This window comes from Dermochelys coriacea, chromosome 1 (genome assembly GCF_009764565.3).
Source record: "Dermochelys coriacea isolate rDerCor1 chromosome 1, rDerCor1.pri.v4, whole genome shotgun sequence".
NCBI classification, from domain to species: domain Eukaryota; kingdom Metazoa; phylum Chordata; order Testudines; family Dermochelyidae; genus Dermochelys; species Dermochelys coriacea.
Window position 1 is genome coordinate 148522676 of NC_050068.2, and position 27280 is coordinate 148549955.

The 27280-nt window shown below is 38.0% G+C and overlaps 1 protein-coding gene across 9 annotated transcripts in view; it reads right to left on the reverse strand.

Annotated features, from left to right (window-relative positions):
- DMD (dystrophin) overlaps positions 1 to 27280 on the reverse strand; it is a 1935994-nt gene that overhangs the window by 1012873 nt on the left and 895841 nt on the right. For all 9 annotated transcript variants that reach the window (XM_043505382.1, XM_043505371.1, XM_043505378.1 and 6 more), the window contains one exon: positions 11068 to 11218. In XM_043505382.1, the coding sequence (XP_043361317.1) occupies positions 11068 to 11218 (151 nt within the window). The remainder of the gene's footprint in view (positions 1 to 11067; positions 11219 to 27280) is intronic.

Here is a 27280-nt window from a genome sequence, read left to right on the forward strand (position 1 = left end):
TGAATGAAGTTTCCCAATTAACGTAATATGTGAAGTTACATATATGCACATTATAATAATGTGCCTTATTTACTTTTAGGGTTTTTCTTCTCCTCTCCCTCCCACCCCTTTATTTCTGGATGTATAATTAAAACACATATAATGCAAACATTTACCACAAACATAAACTATAGAGAAGAAAAAATGTAACTAAAATTAACTAATGTCACCTTACTATTCAGTTGAAGGTTTGGGGGGCAGACCTCAACACTGATATAAAAATGACATTAATACAATTATTATAACTTAGAAGATAATTTATTATAAACATATTTGTACTTTTAATGAATATTAAGATATAGCTACAAGAGTGTAATAGCCAGGATATTTGGAAATATAACAATGCATATATTTAACTATTTATGTTACAAAGCATTAAAGCTAATCAAAGAAATTCCAGAAGGTTTCTGCTTCTGTCTCCCAAGGAGAAGGAAACATCAAGAAGACAAACTATGTAAGCATTATTTTTTTTTAAGAAGAAACCTGATTGTGAACAGAATATAGGGTGAGTTATAGGGCAACAAATCTGCTTAAAGTGGATTCTACCAACCCCACCCTCTGGCAAGAAAACCTGCTTGTGCTCTTAAAAGCTCTCGAGAAAAATATTCATAATTGCAGAAGTTTAAACTTTTGTTTATTTCTTAAATGTTGTAATGGCAAACACTTTTGTGAAATGCATGTTTGCAAATATGTTAGCTAAATGCAAAGCTAATATAACTCCTAAGGAAATTGCTATGAAAGTGGTAAAGTACTTTATGTACCATTATGGACTTTAATGACCTTGTTAAAATAGAGTAAGAATCCATTTAAATATAGACTATTTATATTAGTGGAGAATTTATTACTGGCAATGTACAAACAAATCCTTACTCATCTCAGGAAGATAAGAGAGTCTTTGTTCCAAAAACTTTCATGTAGAATTGATTTAAGATGAAGACTTTCTAAAAGTTTTTTAATTTTAAAAGACTATTTTGAGAACTAGAAATTCATGTTTGGATTTTTTTGAAAACAGAATTTAATTTCTTGTCAAAATAAATTGAAAGACTATCTCAAAGAATGGACTGAATAAAAAGAAATAAAACTAGCTTTGAAAATTATCTGATGCTTTCCTCCCACAAGAAGAACAAAGGCAATTAAAGAAATTTGCATTTTCTTTAAACAGATGGCATATTCAGGAGTGAAAAGTGTCAATTTCGCCAAGGCATTAAGCCAATGAAAGGGCCACAATAAGTAACTTGAATCTAAACAAGCACTAAGAGCAACGTTTTCTTATAATTTCATGAAAATAGGATGGAGAAGGGTATAAAAACTCTGAATTCAGAACCCTCACATGCACCTTCTGCTATCCTATTCAAACACACCACTCCAGAAACAAGCTGCTACAGACAGATAAGAAAGAACAAAAAAACCCAAGAAGAAACCAACCCAAGGAAAACCTCCCCAAGACTTCAACATGAATTGGTGAGAGGAAGTTAACTAAGACACTGCCAAGTGATTGGGTTTAAAACTCTTCTAATGATTTTATTGGACTCTTGAAATGCTGTTGTAACTTAAATTACTTACCATTTCTCTGTTGATTACCAAATGGTTAGACCATATATTCCTGGAGAAGAAACAGGGGCTAAACATTGGTAAACAGAGAAATAGTGTGATTCAACTGGATTTAGAATTCTTAATATTTGTAATTGGCCTGTCTTAAGATTTTTTTTCTATGTAACTAATTTAACTAACTTCTTTGATTTCATAGGAGTTAAGATGGTTTACTTTGCCCAACTATAAACCATTTAGCTCTTTATGAATAATTATACAGGCTTCACTTGTCCTTAAACCAAATATTTTGCTATATATAAACAATTTTAAGTATCTAATGAGATACTAACACTGAAAAAAAATAGGTTAGTCTTAACTTACTAAGAGAAAATTGACACATCAAAGTCTGGTGTATTCTCAAGTGTACAATATCTGTTAAAAGTGCTCCACAAAAAGGCACATAAAGGAGATTGTAATAGAAGTAACCAGTTTATAACTGTACTCTATCATATGCATTTTTTGTTTATTTTTTTCTTTTTTTCCCTTTCTTTAATAAGCAGATAGCCATGGTTAATACTTATGATTATTTTGCTTGGTCTTGATCATGGTGTCCCCTAAGATATGTTAAAGAACCCTCCTCGTTAAATAGTGGGAGACATACCACTGAGTTGGCAGTAAGAGAAACATCTAGCAAGAGCTGGCCTACCATTTCTTGTTTCTCTAAACTAAATGCTGTTAGTAAATTTTAAAATAAAATTATTTGGCTTCCAATGATTTAAAACTATCCCCCATTTCAATCTGACAGAGGTATCCATTATTAACCAATCAGAACTAATGCACATCAAGAACACAAAAAGTTTGGTTTCAAACTTCAGTCTCAAAATAAAAAAAATAAAACATTTTAACAACTAAATCCAGAAAAGTATGAACACAAAAATAAAAGCCTAAATTTTCAAAACTAGGAGTTTAAAGTTAGGCTCTTAAATCTACATTTGAGCACCTTAATAAGTGGCCAGATTTTCAGAAGCGTGGAATGCTCGACAGCTCCAATCTGAAGTCAGTAGCAGCTTTTGGATGCTCAGCACTTACGAAAAAGGAATAATCACTTATTTAGCTGCCCAAACATGGATTTAAGAACCTAATTTTAGACTCTAGTTTTGGAAATCTTGCCACTTTTTTCCCCTGTAAATGTCAGCTATGCCTTTTTTCTATGACTGTATACATACATGATTTAAACACCCAAAAATGGATGCATTATGACTCCAAATTCTTTCCCTCACCATATATTCATCTGTTTTTCCCTCTCTTCAAATGTAATTTGTAGATTTATTCTCCTCTATATGACTAGCACATGGCTTATGTTCCCCCAGCCTGCCTCAAAGTCCTTGTCAAATTTTAGACACAGTGTACAAATGACCTTTCAGAACTCCGAGTTCTGTAATTAACAACTGAAAAGATAAAATCATGCTTAGAAGTTACACAACAGAAATTAAATTTCACATCCGAGTTCTCAAGCAATCCTTTAACATTGGATAGAATAAGACTATTTCATGACATAAAATAAATAATCATATTAATAGGTTTTACATAACTAGCGTCATATCTTCTGCGCATAATTGCTGTATAATAACACTACACTACATTATGTAGCAAAATCAACACAGACAACAGTAAATTCACCAGAAATAATGCAATTATCTACTGATTCATGTCAACACTACTGCATCACCTCCCATAATTGTGCAGTTGACTTTTGTTATTGTATATTAACATTTGACTCCTTGTATTTATTAATATATTAAATACAGACATTTTAAAAAGTTCAATTTTTAGTAGCACACTTCTTCACATTTTATACAGCTTGCATCAAAGACAATATCTTGCTCTGAACACCGGGTCATATATCTGCTCATGAAAGCCTTTTCAAGAAAATCCTGTTAATTTTGAATATGCTTCACTAAGCAATGTGATCTCATAAAGAATGACAACAACAAAAACACGAAGATGCTAATCTAGTAAGAGTCAGAATGTTCAGATCTTTTAACTTCTTAACCTAATGGAGATGATCATCTCTTCTGTCAGCTTCACGAGTGCCAGCTAATACCTTCCAAATAACAGTCTTATAAAAATAGTATTTCCCCTTGTCTTGCACCATCCACATATGCTGTTGGTGAAGCATCGGCACATGGCCAACAAAGTGACAAAGAACCAATTAATTAAATGATAGAGCTATTTTTTCAGAATAATTTTTCTTCTGCCAGATTGCCTTTTCTCACTCAAACTAACATTTTAAATAATGGTATTAAGGCCCTCAAAAGGCTCTAGCTCTATCTTCCTCTCAGCACAACTTAGCGTTGAATGACAGTAGCTTTAAAAACGATAGGGCAGACAGAAAAGGAGTACTTGTGGCACCTTAGAGACTAACAAATTTATTAGAGCATAAGCTTTCGTGAGCTACAGCTCACTTCATCGGATGCATTTGGTGGAAAAAACAGAGGAGAGATTTATATACACACACACAGAGAACATGAAACAATGGGTTTATCATACACACTGTAAGGAGAGTGATCACTTAAGATAAGCCATCACCAACAGCAGGGGGGGGAAAGGAGGAAAACCTTTCATGGTGACAAGCAGGTAGGCTAATTCCAGCAGTTAACAAGAATATCAGAGGAACAGTGGGGGGTGGGGTGGAAGGGAGAAATACCATGGGGAAATAGTTTTACTTTGTGTAATGTCTCATCCATTCCCAGTCTCTATTCAAGCCTAAGTTAATTGTATCCAGTTTGCAAATTAATTCCAATTCAGCAGTCTCTCGTTGGAGTCTGTTTTTGAAGCTTTTTTGTTGAAGTATAGCCATTCTTAGGTCTGTGATCGAGTGACCAGAGAGATTGAAGTGTTCTCCAACTGGTTTTTGAATCTTATAATTCTTGACGTCTGATTTGTGTCCATTCATTCTTTTACGTAGAGACTGTCCAGTTTGGCCAATGTACATGGCAGAGGGGCATTGCTGGCACATGATGGCATATATCACATTGGTAGATGTGCAGGTGAACGAGCCTCTGATAGTGTGGCTGATGTGATTAGGCCCTATGATGGTATGATGGTATGATGGAGCTGCTGTCGTCATCATGAATAGGTCGGAGTATGAACAAGAGGCTACTAGGCAGCTCTCCAACACCACTTTCTACAAGCCAGTATTCCTTTTCCTCTGATCCCACTGAGAGTTACCAAAAGAAACTACAGCATTTGCTCAAGAAACTCCCTGAAAAAGCACAAGAACAAATCCGCACAGACACACCCCTGGAGCCCCGACCTGGGGTATTCTATCTGCTACCCAAGATCCATAAACCTGGAAATCCTGGACGCCCCATCATCTCAGGCATTGGCACCCTGACAGCAGGATTGTCTGGCTATGTAGACTCCCTCCTCAGGCCCTTCGTTACCAGCACTCCCAGCTATCTTCGAGACACCACCGATTTCCTGAGGAAACTACAGTCCATTGGTGATCTTCCTAAAAACACCATCCTAGCCACTATGGATGTAGAAGCCCTCTACACCAACATTCCACACAAAGATGGACTACAAGCCGTCAGGAAAAGTATCCCCGATACTGTCACGGCTAACCTGGTGGCAGAACTTTGTGACTTTGTCCTGACCCATAACTATTTCACATTTGGTGACAATGTATACCTTCAAATCAGCGGCACTGCGATGGGTACCCGCATGGCCCCACAGTATGCCAACATTTTTATGGCTGACTTAGAACAACGCTTCCTCAGCTCTCGTCTCCTAATGCCCCTACTCTACTTGCGCTACATTGATGACATCATCATCTGGACCCATGGAAAAGAAGCTCTTGAGGAATTCCACCATGATTTCAACAATTTCCATCCCACCATCAACCTCAGCCTGGACCAGTCCACACAAGAGATCCACTTCCTGGACACTACGGTGCTAATAAGCGATGGTCACATAAACACCACCCTATATCGGAAACCTACTGACCGCTATTCCTACCTACATGCCTCTAGCTTTCATCCAGATCATACCACTCGATCCATTGTCTACAGCCAAGCGCTACGATATAACCGCATTTGCTCCAACCCCTCAGACAGAGACAAACACCTACAAGATCTCTATCATGCATTCCTACAACTACAATACCCACCTGCTGAAGAAACAGATTGACAGAGCCAGAAGAGTACCCAGAAGTCACCTACTACAGGACAGGCCCAACAAAGAAAACAACAGAACGCCACTAGCCATCACCTTCAGCCCCCAACTAAAACCTCTCCAACGCATCATCAAGGATCTACAACCTATCCTGAAGGACGAGCCATCGCTCTCTCAGATCTTGGGAGACAGACCAGTCCTTGCTTACAGACAGCCCCCCAATCTGAAGCAAATACTCACCAGCAACCACACACCACACAACAGAACCACTAACCCAGGAACCTATCCTTGCAACAAAGCCCGTTGCCAACTCTGTCCACATATCTATTCAGGGGATACCATCATAGGGCCTAATCACATCAGCCACACTATCAGAGGCTCGTTCACCTGCACATCTACCAATGTGATATATGCCATCATGTGCCAGCAATGCCCCTCTGCCATGTACATTGGCCAAACTGGACAGTCTCTACGTAAAAGAATGAATGGACACAAATCAGACGTCAAGAATTATAAGATTCAAAAACCAGTTGGAGAACACTTCAATCTCTCTGGTCACTCGATCACAGACCTAAGAATGGCTATACTTCAACAAAAAAGCTTCAAAAACAGACTCCAACGAGAGACTGCTGAATTGGAATTAATTTGCAAACTGGATACAATTAACTTAGGCTTGAATAGAGACTGGGAATGGATGAGTCATTTCACAAAGTAAAACTATTTCCCTATGGTATTTCTCCCTCCCACCTCACCCCCCACTGTTCCTCTGATATTCTTGTTAACTGCTGGAATTAGCCTACCTGCTTGTCACCATGAAAGGTTTTCCTCCTTTCCCCCCCCTGCTGTTGGTGATGGCTTATCTTAAGTGATCACTCTCCTTACAGTGTGTATGAAAACCCATTGTTTCATGTTCTCTGTGTGTGTATATAAATCTCTCCGTTTTTTCCACCAAATGCATCCGATGAAGTGAGCTGTAGCTCACGAAAGCTTATGCTCTAATAAATTTGTTAGTCTCTAAGGTGCCACAAGTACTCCTTTTCTTTTTGCGAATACAGACTAACACGGCTGCTACTCTGAAACCTGTGATAGGGCAGACAGAAATGCATAGGTTCTGGATGTTGAAGAACAAAAATGGATGACAGTTAGATGTGAAGGAGGTTAGACTTAAGTCAGTCATAAACACAGGAGTATTACTTGCAGAGAAGAGCTGTATGAGCAGATTCTTATATCTGTTGGAAGGCCCATTTGACAAGTATGCACTTGTTTATATATGGAGCACACGGTGGCTTTGCAGATCATCTCAAACTCATGCTCCTAAACCCTTTACAGCACTCCTCCCCAACATGTGTTTTGTATATAAAATAGATATGTTAAATAAACTATTTTAAAGAATGTTTTGGAGAGTTTAAAAAAAAAAGAGAGAGATTATTTCTTATACCACTAGCTTTAAATCCAGGTGATTTTGTTACTATTAAGGGCCTGATACTAAGCGAATATTGAGTCCAGAGGAATTGTATGTATGTATATTTACACCAGACAAGGATCTGGGCCTTAGAGTCCAAATGTGCAAGGCTCAGAAGGAGAGAAATACTAAAGTGAATAAATATAAAACACTTATGAAAAATTACTAAAAATAACTTTTGTAGGCATCAAAATGTCATGACTTTAATGGCAATTATCTCAGGCCCTTTCACGACTAGGGAAGGTGTTGTTTGTCACACTGGTAATCTCCTCTCCTCAATGAAGTAAAGTTCATGTTTCTAAACTTGCAGGAGTAATAAGTGCCCAAACTTAATGCCATAAGATTTTTATGTCATTAGATCAGAAATGTATCTTGTCTGTCTCTGAGCATCCGTCAGGGATAATTTTCTTTTGGAGTGGCAGGAGGGGAGAAAGAAGAGGAATAACCATTTCTTCCACAGATTGATTTTACTTTAAATTACCTTCTTTGATGCTGTTCAAGGGGTTGGAGTATGTCCTGGGAGAATTAGCGGCCAGTGAGTAGGCAAGGCAGGCAAAAGGGCACAAACAAATAAATGTATGATATAGTTCTGTTCTTTTTTATATGGATACGTCCTCTACATATGTGGTACGTACCCAAATAACTAAAATATGTTTAAGATCACAAAGGGGGACCACTGAACCATCGGGAAGTACCAACTGCCTACATAGCCTAAAGCCTGCTCCCTTTTGGCTATGCATTATGATGCCTCTTTGATTACATGATGATAAACTACATTTTCTGCAGGACCTCTGCTTCATTCAGTGTGCAAGTTGTATGGTGCACAATGAAGGGGACATATTTACTGAATGATACAAAGGTCTTTGTGGGTTCCCCTCCAATTTATCTTCTTAACATTGCCTCATTCATTATACACAATCTTTTTTCTATTTACTCATTCGCTACATAACCTTGTGTGACGTTATTGACTTGAACTGGGACTGTATAGAACATTGTTGCAACCATGGTCCTGTAGTGGCACCAATCTTGTAGAAAGGGGGTCAAATAAGGTGTCTAAGACAAGGTTATGGTTTGGTGGTTATGATTATGCTATCTGTTTGCATGTATCATTTTTGTATTAAGTATTGGCTCTATACTGTCTACATTTCAAATTTATGCTATGCTTCTGGATGACACCCCAGACAAGTTGGTGTCAGCTCTGCCCAGCCTGCTTGATGGCCCATTAAGGACCATCACCTATACAACTGACCCATTGAGAGGAGGCAGACACGCCTTGTGACTCAGCAAGGTATGCAGGGACCTGCCTATGGACAGAACTCTAAGGTTTTTCTATGCCATGTGATAGACAGCTTGTCTTTGGAACAAAGAAAGAAAGAACACATGGCAAGAGAATATAAAAAGCTGCTGGTTTCAGAGTAGCAGCCGTGTTAGTCTGTATTCGCAAAAAGAAAAGGAGTACTTGTGGCACCTTAGAGACTAACAAATTTATTAGAGCATAAGCTTTCGTGAGCTACAGCTCACTTCATCGGATGCATAAAAAGCTGCTGTAGTTTCTCCATCTTGTCTTCAATCCTGCTTCATACCTCTGGAGGAACTTTGCTACACTGAAGCTTTGAACCAAGGACTGAAAGACCCATCCCAGCTGTGGATGTACTCCAGAGACTTCATCTGAACCTGCAGTTTATTCTATCACTGCTGCAAGCCTGAACCAAGAACTTTGCCATTACTGTATGTAATTGATTCCATTTAACCAATTCTAGCTCTCATCTATATCTTTTTCCTTTTATGAATAAACCTTTAGATTTTGGATTCTAAAGGATTGGCAACAGTGTGATTTGTGGGTAAGATCTGATTTATATATCGACCTGGGTCTGAGGCTTGGTCCTTTGGGATCCAGAGAACCTTTTTTCTTTTACTGGGGTATTAGTTTTCATAACCATTTGTCCCCATAACAAGTGGCACTGGTGGTGACACTGGGAAACTGGAGTGTCTAAGGGAATTGCTTGTGTGACTTGTGGTTAGCCAGTGGGATGAGACCAAAGTCTGCTCTGTTTGGCTGGTTTGGTTTGCCTTAGAGATGGAAAAACCACAGGCTTGCGCTGTAACTGCCCTGCTTGAAGCAATTTGTCCTGAATTGGCACTCTCAGTTGGGTCCCACTAGAACCAATATCATTACACCTTGGTTCTTGGTTTAATGAGAATTCTGGTTTGAGTTTGGTTACGGGGGAAGGCTGCTACAAAGAAAAGAGGAGGTAGTAGTCAGATTTTTACTTAAAAATAATTTTTTTTAAAAAAAATGTGCTACATATTATGTCTTTTCATTTGAAAAATCTGAAGTGTTCATATTTTTTAAATACTGATTTTGTGCAATATTAATACATTATGCTTATCTAATTATCTTTGTGAGCTTTTTTTATTTCCACTTGTATTTGGCACTACACAGCATTGTGGTGCTGGGAACTTGTCAAAGATCACTCCTAAAAGATATCTGTAAGAACTTAATTATAGACACTGAAATCTATTATGTGGCTCCTTCTCATTAGGAAAAGATAGATTACTAAATGGGAAAGCTATTTCTCTCTGATATATCTTGTAGGTGAATCCAATTCTTCAACCTAGAGATGACTTAATAAATCTTAAATAATTAACTCACTATTTTACATACTTAAAAGGAAATAATCAAATATGTGTTGTAGTTCACAAGGACAACACCACACCAGAGCATTTAGAGAATTTGAAAAGAGTAAGATTTTCCATATGCATCATTGTTTTTGAGTGTCTCCTATAATGAGAATTTCTTCCCTCATTCCTGGCTCATTTTAGATCAGTGCCTTCTTGAATTAAAACAAATCAAAACCAAAAAATAAAAATGCATGACATTAAACAACCTATACTTTCTCTAACTGATGGTTCTTATCTCCACTGCAGTGTAGGTGCTCATTAATGTAACACTGAAAGCAAAAGATTTTTCTTGTGCTTGGGAATTAATTTATTACGCGTATCTCAAATGTCATTGTTAGACAAACCATTTTGTCCAAATGAACTGATTAACTTGAAAATCACTGGTAAGGAATTAGTACTATCTATCTATATATACACACAAACAACACATCATATTGAGCCATACAAAATGAGAATAAAGTCAGCTATCAATAAATTAAGAATTATTTTTTTGCTTATGAACCTTATGGATCAGCGTTCAGCATCAGTACAGGCCTGGCCCAGGGAAGCGAATGATCCAACCAGCAGACCAAATTCAGTGATGGTCCCGTGGCACACGAGGCATATTATGCATACGCTAAGAAGAACAGAGGAGTGTACAAACTGGAACCTGGACATGAGAACTGAACGGCAATATTGTCATGATGTAAGTTACAAACACCTTGGATATTCTTTTGATTACAAAACGAAAGAGGAGGGAACAGGCAACACAGGTTCAGACCCATACAAGGTTAATGGAACCTCTCTTTCATGGCTTGTTCATGAATCAAGTTTCTCCTACAAAGCATGGTAATAAAACATCCCCCACAAGCAAAGTTTATCTCCCAGAGCAGTATTCTCTTCCTATGCTGAACATACAAACCGCATGGAAATGAATGGGCACTGTATGCCTGAACTAAGTAAAGACAGACCAAATCTTTAACTACAGAAGTGTTACCTGGTTGCACCTTATTCTAATGTTAATTTTATTTTTAAATTCATTTTCAGCTAATATCTCAGAAAAAAATATTTGTTAGTGAAAAAGGTTGCACAAGAAAACATTTGAAAATCATATAAAAATACCACTCAGCAATCAACACTATATACAATTGAACTATAAAGATATGGTACTGTATTGGAAAGGGTCAGTTAAAACCTACCTTGAAATACTGCTTAATTTTGGCTTGATCCAGGTCCCTGGTACCTGTCTGTGCTCTAGCCAGATTCTGTTCTGCATCAGTTAGCCACAGACTAAAATTCTTCATGTCATGGTGGAAACACTGCCACTTCTTCACAGCTCTGTCAAAGCGTCTACAGGTGGAAATGGAAACCAAGTGATGATATTTTAGTATGCTATTTAACTAGAAAGAAAACAATCAAAAGTTTTTAATGTTTCTAGTGTCAAATGATATCATTTTGATGCCTTTATGTGCTTGAAACTTTTAATACTTACATGAAAAGAAAACATTAAAGAACTTCTAAGCAGTCACAAGATTATTGAGCATGTAAGCCACAGGGCAGTGTCTTATCTATTTTTTGCTTCTTTTTCTTTTTTTCTTAAATGTTTTAAATAAATGTCATGCTTATGAAAGGTGCTCCACTGACAGCTTTGAAAACCTGAAGTCCTTTGCTAATCCACAGAATTGATACAATACTTCCAGAAGTAGTGCAATCTGCCATGCTACCCTGCCAACGTGCCTAGATACTGGTGTGAAGAAAACATCATGAAAGGGTAGTTCAGTTCCCATGTCCTAGCAAACAGGAGCGGCTAACTGAGGAATTTTGCAAGGGAGTTTACAACAGGAGTGGGGGGAAGAGGGGCTTACATACACTTAGCATTCCTTAAACTTAAGCCAAAAAACACCCCCTGATAAAAACAAAAAACAACAAGGGAACCAGCTGCAGGAGTAAAAAGAATGCAGGCAGAAGTCCCGCAACAGAATGGGGGCTACCCAGTTTATTGAACCCAATGCAGCATGTATGATTACCTGCCCTATGGGCAGGTGGTGTAGGGTGCATTCGGTTCAAGGAGCTCCTGGCCCTCACAGACCATGTACGGGCTTTGGAGACCAAGGTGGCTGAGCTGTTGAAGCTAAGGGAGACAGAGAGGTATACAGATGAGACTTTCTGGGACACAGTAGAATGGTCCCACCCCCGGTCTGACAGCCTCTGTGCTGCTGAGGAGGATGAAAGCCTCAGGGAAGGAGAACATCCAACTGGAGGAGAGGGAAACAATCATATAATTGGAATCCTCCTTCCAGATGATGATGTGGTATCCTCTCGCACTCAGGATACCTCTCCAGGAGAGGGAACTCCAGTTATTAGGAAGAGACAGTTATTAGTAATGGGCAATTAAATCATTAGAAATATAGATAGCTGGGTTTGCGATGACCAAGAGAACTGCATGGTGACTTGCCTGCCTGGTGCGAAGGTTGCGAATCTCTCAAGACATCTAGACAGACTTATGTGTAGTGCTGGGTAGGAGCCAGTGGTCGTGTTACAAGTAGGTACCAGTGACATTGGGGAGGATAGGAAAGAGGTCCTGGAGGCAAACTTAGGCTGCTAGGTAAGAGATTGAAGTTTAGGGCCTCCATAGTAGCACTCTCTGAAATGCTTCCAGTTCCATGCACAGGGCCAGTTAGACAAGCAGAACTGCAGGGTCTCAATGCGTGGATGAGACGATACGTAGGGAGGAGGGGTTTCGATTTATTAGGAACTTGGGACACTTTTAGGAAAGGGGGAGCCTATACAGGAAGGATGGGCTCCACCTAAACCAAAATGGAACCAGATTGCTGGCACCTAAAATTAAAAAGGTCAAAAAGCAGTTTTTAAAGGGCATGGGAAAAACTGACAGGTACAGAGGAGCACATGGTTCAGTCAGAGACATCCCTTAGGGGAAGATCTACTAATAGAGATTCTCTATGTCCTAGTAAGGAGAAGAGTATGGAAGATGATAAAATACAGGTAGGATCTGATGAGAAACAGTGAAATGAAAAAAAAAGTCTCATTCAATTACACCACGTAATGGGAGACAGCTAAAAAGTGACAAGTTTTTAAAGTGCTTATATACCAATGCTAGAAGTCTAAATAATAAGATAGGTGAACTAGTATGCCTCATATTAAATTAGGATATAATAGGCATCACAGAAACTTGGTGGAATGAGGATAATCAATGGGACACAGTAATACCTGGGTACTAAATATATCAGAAGGACAGAATAGGTCGTGCAGGTGGGGCAGTAGCACTATATGTGAAAGAAAGCGTAGAATCAAATGAAGTAAAAATCTTAACTGAACCAAACTGCACCATATAGTCTCTATGGATACTAATTCCATGCTAGAATAATAAGAATATAGCAGTAACGATATACCACCGACCACCTGACCAGGATGGTGATAGTGACTGTGAAATGCTCTGGGAGATTAGAGAGGCTATTAAAATAAAAAAAAACCCACCATAATAATGGGGGATTTCAAATATCCCCATATTGACTGGGTATATATCAGGATGGGATGCAGAGATAAAGCTTCTTGACACCTTAAACGACTGCTTCTTGGAGCAGCTAGTTCTGGAACCCACAAGAGGAGAGGCAATCCTTGATTTAGTCCTAAGTAGAGCACATGATCAGGTCCAAGAGGTGAATATGGCTGGACTGCTTGGTAATCATGACCATAATATAATTAAATTTAACATCCCTATTATGGGGAAAACACCACAGCGGCCCAATACTGTAGCATTTAATTTCAGAAAGGGGAACCACACAAAAATGAGGAGGTTAGTTAAACAGAAATTAAAAGGTACAGCACCAAAAGTAAAATCCCTGAAAGCTTCATGGAAACTTTTTAAAGACACTATAATAGAGGCCAAAAAAGAGCCACCGTGGCGAAACAACACAGTAAAAGAAGCAATGACAGCCAAAAAGGCATCCTTTAAAAAGTGGAAGTTAAATCCTAGTGAGGAAATTAGAAAAGAGCATAAACTCTGGCAAATGAAGTGTAAAAATATAATTAGGAAGGCCAAAAATAATTTAAAGAACACCTAGCCAAAGACTCAAAAAGCAATAGCCAACAATTTTTGAATTACATCAGGAGCAGGAATCCTGCTAAACAACCAGTGGGGCCACTTGACTATTGAGATGCTAAAGGAGTACTCGAGGACAATAAGGCCATTGCAGGGAAACTAAATGAATTCTTTGTATCAGTCTTCATGGTTGAGGATGTGAGGGAGATTCCCAAACCTGAGCCATTCTTTTTAGGGGATAAATCCGAGGAACTGTCCCAGATTGAAGCGTCATTGGAGGAAGTTTTGAAACAAATTGATAAACTAAAACAGTAATAAGTCACCAGAACCAGATGGTATTCACCCAAGAGTTCTGAAGGAACTAAAATGTGAAATTGGAGGACTACTAACTGTAATCTGTAACCTATCATTTAAATCAGCCTCTGTACCAAATGACTGGAGGACAGTTAATGTGACACCAATTTTTAAAAAGGGCTCCAGAGGTGACCCTGGCAATTACAGGCCGGTAAGCCTGACTTCAGTACAGGGCAAACTGGCTGAAATTATAGTAAATAACAATATTTTCAGACACATAGATGAACATAAATTATTGGGGAAGAGTCAACGTGGTTTTTGTAAAGGGAAATCATGCCTCACCAATCTACTAGAATTCTTTGAGGGGGTCAACAAGCATGTGGACAAGGGGGATACAGTGGATACGGTGTACTTAGATTTTCAGAAAGCCTTCACCAAAGGCTCTTAAGCAAAGTAAGCAGTCTTTTTCAAGCTGAGCAGTCCCGTCTTTCTAATCTCTCTTTATTTGAAAGCTGCTCCATATCCCTAATCATTTTTGTTGTCCTTCTCTTTACTTTTTCCAATTTAAATACTTTTTAATATTTTTAAGATGGGTGAGCAGAACTGCATGCAATATTCAAGGTGTAGGAGTACCATGGATTTATATGCTGGTATTATGATATTTTCTGTCATTTTTATCTATCCCTGTTCTTATGATTTGTAACACTGTTAGCTTTTTTGACTCCTACTGCACATTGAGCAGATGTTTTCAGCGAACTATCCACAATGACTTCAAGAGCTCTTTCTTGAGTGGCAACAGCTAATTTAGACCCATCATTTTGTATGTATAGTTTGGATTGTGTTTTCCAATTTGCATTACTTTGCATTTGTCAACGTTAAATTTCATCTGCCATTTTGTTGTTCAGTCATCCAGTTTTATGCGATCCCTTTCTAACTCTTCATAGTCTGCTTTTGACTTGGCTATCTGGAGTAATTTTGTATCATCTGCAGACTTTGCCACCTCATGTTTAACCCTTTTTCAGATAATTTATGAATATGTTGAACAGCACAGGTCTTGGTACAGACCCCTGGGGGACCCCACTATATACCTCTCTTACCTGTGAAAATTGATCATTGATTTCTACCCTTTGTTTCCTATCCTTTGTATCCTATCTTCAGTTACTGATCTATGAGAGGACCTTCCCTCTTATCCCATGATGGCTTTTTTTTTCTTAAGAGAGTTTGATGAAGGACCTTGTCAAAGACTTTCTGAAAGTCCAGGTTCACTTGGAAAATCCACTAGATCTCCCTTGTCCACATGTTTGCTGAACCCTCAAAAATTGTAATAGACAGGGGAGGCATGACTTGCCTTTACAAAAGCTATGTTGACTCTTCTCCAACATATCATGTTCATCTACATGTTTGATAATTTCGTTTTTTTCTGTAGTTTCAACCAATTTGCCAGATAATGAGATTAAATTTACTGGCCTGTAATTGTCAAAATCACTTCTGGAGCCTTCTTAAAAATCAGCATCACATTAACTAACCTCCTGTCATCTGGTGCAGAGGCTGATTAAAGTGATAGATTACATACCAAATTTAGTAGTTTTGCAATTTCACATCTTAATTCCTTCAGAACTCAGGTGAATATCATCTGATGGCTGGTGAGTTATTACTGTTTAAATTTATCAATTTGTTCCAAAACCTCCTCTACTGACACCTCAATCTGGGACAGTTCCTCAGATTTGTCACCTAAAATGAATGCCTCTGGTGTGTGAATCTCGCATGGTCTTTAATGAAGACTGATACAAAGAATACATTTAGGGTCTCCGCAATGGCCTTATCTTCCTTGAGTGGTCCTTTAGCAGCTTGACTGATCAGTGTCCCCACTGATTGTTTGTCAGACTTCTTGATTCTGATATACTTTAAAAAAATTGCTGTTAGCTCGTGTCTCACACTATTTGCTCTTCAAATTCTTTTTTGGCCCACCTAATCATACTAACTAAAAAGCTAACTTTAAAAAATTAAGAAAATTAGTTAGGGAAGTGGATTGGACTGAAAAACTTGTGCATCTAAAGGCGGAGGAGGCCTGGAATTACTTCAAGTCAAAGTTGCAGAAACTATCAGAAGCCTGCATCCCAAGAAAGGGGAAAAAATTCATATGAGTTGTAGACCAAGATGGATGAGTAAGCATCTCAGAGAGGTGATTAAGAAAAAGCAGAAAGCCTACAAGGAGTGGAAGATGGGAGGGATAAAGTGAGAACAGCCAAAAGCCATGTATAGTTGGACCTTGCAAAGGGAATTAAAAGCAATAGTAAAAGGTTCTATAGCCAAATAAATAAGAAGAAAAGAAAGAAAGAAGAAGTGGGGCCGCTTAACACTGAGGACGAAGTGGAGGTTAAGGATAATCTAGATAATATCTAAATAATAATTTAAAGTTAGCCTTTTTCGTTAGTATGATTAGGTAGGCCAAAAAAGAATTTGAAGAGCAAATAGTATGAGACATGAAAGCTAACAGCAATTTTTTTTTTTAAGTACATCAGAATCAAGAAGTCTGACAAACAATCAGTGGGGACACTGATCAGTCAAGGTGCTAAAGGAGCACTCAAGGAAGATAAGGCCGTTGCGGAGACGCTAAATGTATTCTTTGTATCAGTCCCAATATCTACACAAATACTTTGTCTCAGTCTCTAATGAGGCTAATGGTAGGATGACAAATGGGAATGAGGATATGGAGGTATATATTACTACATCCAAGGCAGAAGCCAGACTCGAACAGCTTAATGGGACTAAATTGGGGGGCCCAGATAATCTTCATTCAAGAATATTAAAGGAAATGTCACATGAAATTGCAAACCCATTAGCAAGAATTTTTAATCAATCTGTAAACTCAGGGGTTGTACCATATGACAGGAGAATTGCTAACATAGTTCCTATTTTTAAGAAAGGTAAACAAGGTGATCCGGGTAACTACAGGCCTGTTAGTTTGACATCTATAGTAGGCAAGGTCTTGGAAAAATTTTGAAGGAGAAAGTAGTAAGGACATTGAGGTAAATGGTAATTGGGTCAAAATACAGCACGGCTTTACAAAAGGTAGATTGTAACCAACCTGATCTCCTTCTTTGAGAAGGTAACAGATTTTTTAGACAAAGGGAATGTAGTGGATCTAATTTACCTCTATTTCAAAAAGGCATTTGATACAGTTCCACATGGAGAATTAGCTAAATTGGAAAAGATGGGGATCAATATGAAAACTGAAAGGTGGATAAGGAACTGGTTAAAGAGGAGACTCCAGCGGGTCACACTGAAAGGTGAACTGTCAGTCTGGAAGGAGGTTACTAGTGGAGATCCTCAAGGATCAGTTTTGGGACTAATCTTATTTCATCTTTTTATTACTGACCTTGGCATAAAAAGCGGGAATGTGCTAATAAATTTTGCAGATGACACAAAGTTGCAAGATATTGTCAATACAGAGAAGGACCGGGATATCATACAGGAAGATCTGGATGACCTTGTAAACTGGAGTAATAGTAATAGGATGAAATTTAATAGTGAGAAGTGCAAGGTCATGCATTTGGGGATTAATAACAAGAATTTCTGTTATAAACTGGGGACGCATCATTTGGAAGTAACAGAGGAGGAGAAGGACCTCAGAGTATTAGTGGATCACAGGATGACTATGAGCCGCCAATGCAATATGTCCATGAAAATAGCTAATGTGGTCTTGGGATGCATCAGGCGAGGTATTTCCAGTAGCGATAAGGAGGTGTTAGTACCATTATACAAGGCACTGGTAAGACCTCATCTGGAATATTGTGCGCAGTTCTGGTCCCTCATATTTAAGAAGGATGAATTCAAACTGGAACAGGTACAGAGAAAGGCTACTAGGATGATCTGAGGAATAGAAATCCTGTCTTATGAAAGGAGACTCAAAGAGCTTGGCTTGTTTAGTCTAACCAAAAGGCGGCTGAGAGGAAATATGATTATCTATAAATATAGCAGAGGAATAAATACCATGGAAGGAGAAGAATTATTTAAGCTCAGTACCAATGTGGACACAAGAACAAATGGATATAAACTGGCCATCAGGAAGTTTAGACTTGAAATTAGAAAAAGGTTTCTAACCATCAGAGAAGTGAAGTTCTGGAACAGCCTTCCAAGGGAAGCAGTGGGGGCAAAAGACATATCTGGCTTCAAGACAAAGCTTGTTAAGTTTATGGAGGAGATGATATGATGGGACAGCCTAATTTTGGCAATTAATTGATCTTTGATTATTAGCGATAGATATGCCCAATGGCCTGTGATGGGATATTAGATGGGGTGGATCTGAGTTACTACAAAGAATTCTTTCCTAGGTGTCTGGCTGGTGAGTCTTGCCCACATGCTCAGGGTTTAGCTGATTGCCATATTTGGGGTTGGGAAGGCCATGGGGGGTTTTCGCCTTCCTCTGCAGCGTGGGGCACGAGTCTACTTGCTGGAGGATTCTCTGCACCTTGAAGTCTTCAAACTACGATTTGAGGACTTCAATAGCTCAGACATAGGTTAGGGGTTTGTTACAGGAGTTGGTGGGTGAGATTCTGTGGCCTGCGTTGTGCAGAGGTCAGACTAGATGATCATAATGGTCCCTTCTGACCTTAAAAATCTATGATTCTATGATACTTTTACACTTGACTTGCCAGAGTTTAAGCCCCTTTAGATTTTCCTCAGTGGTTTGAAGTTATAGACTTTCCCAAAGCAGAGTTATGGTGCAGTGTTGGGAAACAACTCTGATTTGGATATTTGTGGAAATTCTCATTCAAGTAGTAAATTCATTTATCTTGTGTTTTGCTGCACTGTTGAGTGTGATAATTAATGAAAGATTTCTTGAGATGTTTTGTTAGATATGCCATTATTAAATATGCAACTATTATTTTGTTTAATAATCCTCTTTTGTGGATTCTAATAGATTTTAGGGTATATTTAAAGGATAATTAAAAGTGTGTTCAATTATTTGAAAAGGAAATAGCCTGATTCCTGCATAGATAAACTATCAGCCTGAATGCCAAGTCATTTCTCTAACCAAGTAAATCAGATTATTCCACGGAAGATGGGATACCCCTCTTATTATCATTATGATCATTCTTTTTTTTGGAAGGAGAAAAAGAAATTTTCCCCTCTATCCTTTTGGCATGACTTTCTTCAGGGAGTTTGATGGTAGTTTGGCTCCATCTTGCCCACTGCATCTTTTCACTGCTCTTGAGTGACCAGGGGTGAAGTCCTGGCCCCATTCAAGTCAGAGGGAAAACTTCCAGTGACTTGAATGAGGCCAAGATTTCAGCCTTATAGTGGAGCCTTTCCAAGGCCTGTCAATTAACAAAGAGAGTAAGATAGTCTTTGACTTTTGATTTTAACAAATTCCTAAAAGTTATGACAGAAGTCACCATGACATAATCACTGCCCTTCTCATCAGTGGTAGGAATCATGAGAACAAGCTTATTACAGTTTCTGGTTAATATATAAGATATCTCTAGCTGAATTTTGCTAAACTTATAAGTAATATGGGCTCAGCCAAAGATCTTGTCTCCTAGCAAGAATCTCAGCAGCACTCGATAACAGAATATTGCACTGTTAAAAATTTAAAATTGTATTTGCATGGCAAATTTACATTTTGTAAGATGATTGTGGTATTTTGAATAATTATTAAAATATATTTACTAAGGATTAACAGCTCTATAATGGAAACATACAAAATGTTTTAATAATCAAGTACATATTTCTGTGCCTTAACCTAAAGTAAATGGAAATCTTGATTCACACATAAAGTGTCACCTACAATATAAAGGTAAAAATACTTTTCTTCTGGTTCAACCAGTTAAATGAGCTTCATGTTTCTCACAAAATAAAGTTATTCTTCTCATCTTGAGCAAGTTTATCAGCTACTTAAACGTGAAAAATTCAGCATGAGCTGATTTAGGAGTTGCTGAATTTGCATTTCAGCTCTTGCAAATTGAATCTCAAGTCAATCTCCATTCTCTTTCTCTATGCCTAATTGAAGTTTCAAGGGGGAGGAGAGAGGGAAGCAGCAGTGGGCAGATATGCATTCAAAATACAATCTCTTAGCATTTAAGTTTTAGCACTCATTGCTCATGACTATTTGGGGGGGAAAAACTATTGTTTTTCCACTGTAATCAGAATAAAAGTTAAAAGCTAAAACTGTGGTTAAGCAGCAATAAAAGTCAGTCAAAATTTATTGGCAACCAAAATGCACTTCTTTTGTTAATTGTGTGGTTAGATATATTTAAATATCTGTAAGAACATCACCACGGAAGTAAAAAACAAACAAACTGTTATTTCATTCATGTACCATAAATTTTATTTCTAATATATGATGCTGAACACCTTATAGGGCATTTAAAAAATATATCATGTCATACTTTTTTTTTTTTTTTTTAAAGACCTCCTTCCTTTACATTTTCATTTCGGTTACTACAATTTGAAAATTTCAACAATTAAACTAGATTTACATAAAAACAATTATATTTTATTGCATTTTCCTTTCTTGGAGTAATGCTAGAAATGTTAGATTTCCAAAAAACAGATAGCCCAGTGGTCAGAGCAGAGGATTGGCAGTCAGGGCTCAAGTTTTAATACCAAGTTGGCTACTTGTCTTCCACATATCCTTGTATCAAATCAATAAGCTTCATTGTGCCTCAGATTTCTCATTTACAAAATGAGTATAACAACATTTACCTACTTTTCAGTTTTACCAAGAAGCTTAATATTTGTAAAGGATTTTCAAGACACAAATTGCTAAGTACTATTTTTTCTAGGAAGTTATTTTGAAATACTGACTACTTCATCTTATTCTCTGCTAGCCTCTCGAAATCTTCAAAGCAAAATTTATTTTCCAGTCCATTTGATCCCCTGGCATTTGGCAGACATTTGGTCAGAGGGTGGGGATGCTGGGTGGTAGTCAGGGGGCTGGGAGAAATTCCCTCTCCTACCTTTTGTCTTATCCTTCTCTTCCTGAATCTTTCCAGCGGGGACATCAGTAAGGACTTAGGCAGTCACTTGGATGCCTGAAGAGGAGGTATCAAAGCAGCCCCCAAATGACAAAAGGAGCCACAGCATGAGAATCCTGGAGGACTGCAGGCAAGCATGGCAGATGTCTGCACATGTACCTCATCAGTAAGGCCTTCTGTTTTCAGTTTTTACTGATTTTTACGGAAAGAAATCCTGGATTTTGCAAAAGTTATTTGTTTTTATTACTGATCTTCATCCAGATATTGGACCACTCAAATACATGAACATACTGATTATTTTAAGAAAATGCCATACATTACATTTGGTAGAGGTGTTTGTGTTAATAATAAATTAGTCTACATGTAATGCGAGGCTGTCTGTTAAAGTAAGACTATGTAGTGGAAGACTCACACACATGGGCATGCATCAAACAAAAAAACAACAACTTTTTTTTTTCCACCAAATGCATCCGATGAAGTGAGCTGTAGCTCACGAAAGCTTTTGCTCAAATAAATTTGTTAGTCTCTAAGGTGCCACAAGTACTCCTTTTCTTTTTGCAATATAATTGGTATTGAGGCACAAAAGGAGGGGGAGGCTTCTCTCTTTACAGATCACTGCAGTACTAAAATAAATATTTAGGCAAGTGTGGGGAAACACACCCCTTCAGATGATGTTTAAGCAAATTTTGGAATTGCAATTCCTTGACAATGCCGTATGCTTTTCACTAGGAATAAAATCCTAACCTGTAACTCAAACATCCTTTCACATCAGGGCAGTAACTGATGTGGTGTAAATTTGATGTCTCATTATTAAGGTTTCTTACCCTGCAAAGAGATACACAAGCCTGGATTTCAATGGGGCTCCACATAGGAGTCAGAGTCTGTGCTTGCAGGCACCTGCTCTTAGTGTGCTTTTCATAGCACACCATGGCAGAAAATGCAGAAGCCAAAACTTTATTTTAAATAAAGAAAATGGCACAAATTTATCAACAAAAGTGAAAACTCCTGTATTATTATTTTAAAGAAAATATCCTGTATATTCCAGTTAAAACTGTTTTAAAACTATTCACTAATATTTAACTAATAGTTTTAAATCATGAAATCCCCATATTACTCCCATGCTATGCTCTTCTCTACTGGATATATACAAAGGTTTATTTGCAAAAAATCTCAGGAGTCTTACTCAGTAGCACACTGGCCCACATGACAAAGTACATAACTAGTTATAAACCCCCCTAAAATTCATGATTAGTGTCATGCAAATTATGACTGTGAGAAAGATACAGTTTTATTCTTCGTATTGAAAAAATATTCAGCATACTTTATTTCTTTACTTTCTTTAAACAATGTAGTGTAGGATTATGCTAATATTAACCTAAAAATTATGCAATTTTGTCAGCTTGATTCAGCACAATTAGCACCTTGTAAGAAATATAAAAAACTTCAAAGTTGTATAAATAATTCTATATTAGCGTGCTATAGTGCTAGCTTTAATACTTAAGGCTATTCTGACAAATGATAAAATATGAAAACTTGTTTTCACTGAAAAATCTTCTAAAATTAAAACACTTCAATTAAAAAAAATAGCTAACCCATTTTCAGAGGACTTGATGTTTTCATTTTTATTCTTCACAGAATTTACATCTTTTGAGTGTTTAATTCATACTTAATTTACATATTCTCTATGCATATAGACCAAATGGAGATGATTTAGTGTTAGATGCCACAATGTCTAGATTCTGCAATATCCTCTCCCAAAAGTACCTCAAGGAGTTATTAGATGGGTAAAAAGTGTACTGTTTTCACAGGCTTAAAACACATATAATATGCAATCACTTAATATTTAGACAGGGCTGGTTGTTATAAAAAAGAACATATCCAATGTAGATTGTTTTACCTCCTATTCTCCACCAACCCAAGTCATCAAGCCTATTCCCTAGGAGTACTGCAGCCCCTTAAACTTAAGTCATGTTCTTTCCTGGGGGGTGCTATTCTTTCCCTGATGTATATGCATTAATATTTTTGATTGTTACATATGTATATCAGAGGAGAGTACAGATTAATATTAGGGGTACATAGTAATGTAAGTATGCATCAGAATTACCTTCTTGCAGAAAACGATATCTAAGTATTCTTATTTTTGGAAAACTAATATTCTGTTTGAGATGCAGTTTATGGAAATATGCAGTACAATTTAATAAACATTTAATTAAATTATTAATAAAATACCCATTGATCACTGTCATGGGGTCATCTTATGGTACCAGGGAAAACAGGGAAATTCCAGCCCAGACTACTGCATTGCTACAGGGACTAAGACTGGAAATCCAAGACAGGCTGATCTCTCAGATATTTCTGGCATCCCAAGATTATTTCCAATTTCACCCAGCAATGCTTTCAAAGGGTTTGTATAACCACTTTAAGAGGGACAGTAAAGCTCTCATAGTTGGAAAATAGACATAGTCCCTGGACCTTGTCTTTTGAATGGAGACTAAGGATTTGTCTACATGGGGAAATTTATTGGCATTTGTGATGCAGAACAGGTATCTGCTCATGTCAAAGTGTCATGGCTCGCTGAATGCTTACAAATGCATAGCCAGGCCAATTAGCTTGTATATTAGTATAGAACAAAGTGATTGTTAAATGTATAAGAGTGCATTTGGTGTTTAAATTTCATGAAAACAAGTGGGATGTTACCTGCATTTTTTTTCACTTATCTATATCCCATTATAATGTAGTTCTCATAAAAGTAAAGAGAAGGGTAACCATCCTTTCTGTACACAGTGCTATAAAATCCCTCCTGACCAGAGGCAAAACCCTTTCACCTGTAAAGGGTTAAGAAGCTAAGATAACCTCGCTGGCACCTAACCAAAATGACCAATGAGGAGACAAGATACTTTTAAAGCTGGGGGGGGGGAGAACAAAGGGTCTGTCTGTCTGTGTGATGCTTTTGCCAGGAACAGATCAGGAATGCAGTCTCAGAACTTCTGTTAGTTAGTAAGTAATCTAGCTAGAAATGCACTAGATTTCCTTTTGTTTAATGGCTGGTAAAATAAGCTATGCTGAATGGAATGTATATTCCTGTTTTTGTGTCTTTTTGTAATTTAAGGTTTTGCCTAGAGGGATTCTCTATGTTTTGAATCGGATTACCCTGTAAGGTATTTACCATCCTGATTTTATAGAGGTGATTCTTTTACCTTTTCTTTAATTAAAATTCTTCTTTGAAGAACCTGATTGCTTTTTCCTTGTTCTTAAGATCCAAGGGTTTGGGTCTGTGTTCACCTGTACAAATTGGTGAGGATTTTTATAAAGCCTTCCCCAGGAAAGGGGGTGTAGGGCTTGGGGGGATATTTTGGGGGAAGATGTCTCCAAGTGGGCTCTTTCCCTGTTCTTTGTTTAACACATGTGGTGATGGCAGCATAGGGTTCAAGGACAAGGCAAAGTTTGTACCTTGGGGAAGTTTTTAACCTAAACTGGTCAGAATAAGCTTAGGGGGTCTTTCATTCAAGTCCCTACATCTGTACCCTAGAGTTCAGAGTGGGGAAGAACCTTGACTGTAGTAGCAAACATTTACATTGTATATACTCCTGTAACTAAATAACCCATCAAATGAGAAAGAAGCCTTGTGGAATATACATGTAGAACTTGAACAGAAAAGTGCTAATTTCAAAACAAGTCAGTGTGTGTGATAAATCAGAGGCCAAAGACTCTAAATGCATTCCTCACTCTCCAGCATCACAGGAAGAGCCCACATGGGTAGTGACCCTGTCAGTGAGAAGAAGCTATGAGTATGGATTTAGGGAAAGATCCACATTCTCTGGACTGTTTGGATTGAGTGGAATAACTGAACGAGAAAATGGAAATCCCCAGAATCATTCTGGGTAGCCTGAGAGACTTTTGGGAAACTGGCAGGTTACTACAATTCTGCTACCAGTTGGAATTACCAGACTGTGACTCACCTGTATATATATTTAACCTGCTTTAACCTTTCAGTAACTCTAATTTCCATTTCATAGCTAATAAAGCTTTAGTTAGTTTACTATAGAATTGGCTATCAGCATTGTTTTTGGTGTAGATCTAGAATACCAACTTATCTGGGGTAAGTGACTGGTCTTTTGGACTGGAAGCAACCTAAATATGGTGTGACTTTTGGTGTAAGAGAGCTTTTATCACAAAGTCTAGCTTGTCTGGGTTGCAAGATAGACTGGATAGTCTAAGGGAACTGCCTGTGACTTCATGGTAAGACTGGTATAGTGATCCAGGAGTTCAATTTTGTTACTGAATTGGTGAAATCTTATTATAGAACACACCACCAGTTTAGGGTGTCTGCCCTGAGGTATCAGAGTAGCAGCCATGTTAGTCTGTATCCGCAAAGAGAAAAGGAGGACTTGTGGCACCTTAGAAATTTATTTGAGCATAAGCTTTCGTGAGCTGCAGCTCACTTAGTATGAGCCAGAGAGCATGACAGCATTATATCAATGTAACTCCCCATGTGGACACTTATTCGGAATTAACAGTGGCCTTTTTTCATTTTAGCTTATGTTGCTTTGGAATCAGTTTAAGTCACTTTATTCTGAATAGGAATGTCCACACGGGGAGTTATAACTGCAGCAGTATAATTATACCAGTATATTAATACAAGTAAATGTCCCCTTGTTAACAAGCCCCAACTCTCCAAATTGGTGAGCACACAGGTACTTAACTTTGGATATGTGAGCAGTCCCACTAACTTCAAAGTTAAACATGAAAAAGTGTTTGGAGGACCGAAGCCTAAGTGCCCACAGACTGAATGAAAATGTTATCAAATCTTTTTAAATGCCTCTTCTCCAAAACGGAGAGCCCCCTCCACCAGAAATCCTTAAATTCCTTCTTTTGCTAGGGTGAACCAAAACACAGGGGCACATTCTGCAGTCTACTAAATGCATTTGATGTGATGAAAGCTGAGCAAAGTGGCTGGCGCAGGAGAACACTCCTCCAACAGAAAATCAGCAGAGGCAGATCTATCACCTTCTGCAACCCAACTCTTGGAAAAGTGAAGAAAGCAACATGTCAGTTTGGGGCATTGGTGGACCAAAGAGGAGCAGAGCTATGCTCAGTCCTCTACTCCCTTGTGCAGCCTTGAATGGAGGAGTTACAACCAGCTACCTGGAACTCCACTGCATTTGTATCAAGGACACAAACTTGAAGTGCCTTCTTGTACCAAAAGGAAACAAAAATGCAGTCTTTAAATTCCTTCTTGCTCCAAAGAAAAAACAAAATGAACAAAAATACTATTCTCAGGGTTAATTACACCTTTGAGTCCCCTGCTCCTGATCTTCCTCGAGGGCACTCTCTTAAGGTTGCTGGCTCCCAACCATCACCTCTTTAGGGAAGAGGCCTCTGTCTCTCCCCATTCAGGCCGGGGTTAGGCTTACGATCCTTCTGCACCTCAGTGTGGTTTCCTCAGCAGGACTGATTGGGCATCCAGTACCTGTGGTTAACCTCTCACCAGTTACCAACCAGCCTTGACAAAGCAAACTGCATTTATTCTTAAGGTAAAAAATATTACAGAGAAAACAATAAAACAAATAAAAGAATCTACACGTATGCTAATAGTTTATCAGAGATTACACCCAACTCCAAAGTAGGGCTCTCATAGATGTCAGTTTTGCAAAATGCTCAACTGGGTTTGCCCCATCGGTTACAACAAGTTAATGTAAAGTTTTAGATAAGGAACCAAAATACTGACTGGATAGTTTAGCTTTTCTTTTCTTTTCTTTTTTTTAAAATATACAGCTCAGGCCTTTGATCTACAGTGTCCAAAAACAGGTAATCAGTCAATTCTCAGGACGTAGCTTCAAAAGACTGGGTTTTTGCATAACTCGAGCTGTGGAATTTGCATTAACCACTCCCAAAGGATTCCCTCGCTTAATACTTATTGTCCTAAAATGTCATGGTTGTCTGGCAGATTTGAATATAGATTTTTTTAAAAAACTGTTTACACTTCCCAGGACTTGCATTATTTTTGCATTGCCTGTAAAACCCAAAGCCAGTAGAAATTCTAGAGTAAGGGTTTTTTGGTGTTCTGTACTCCCATGT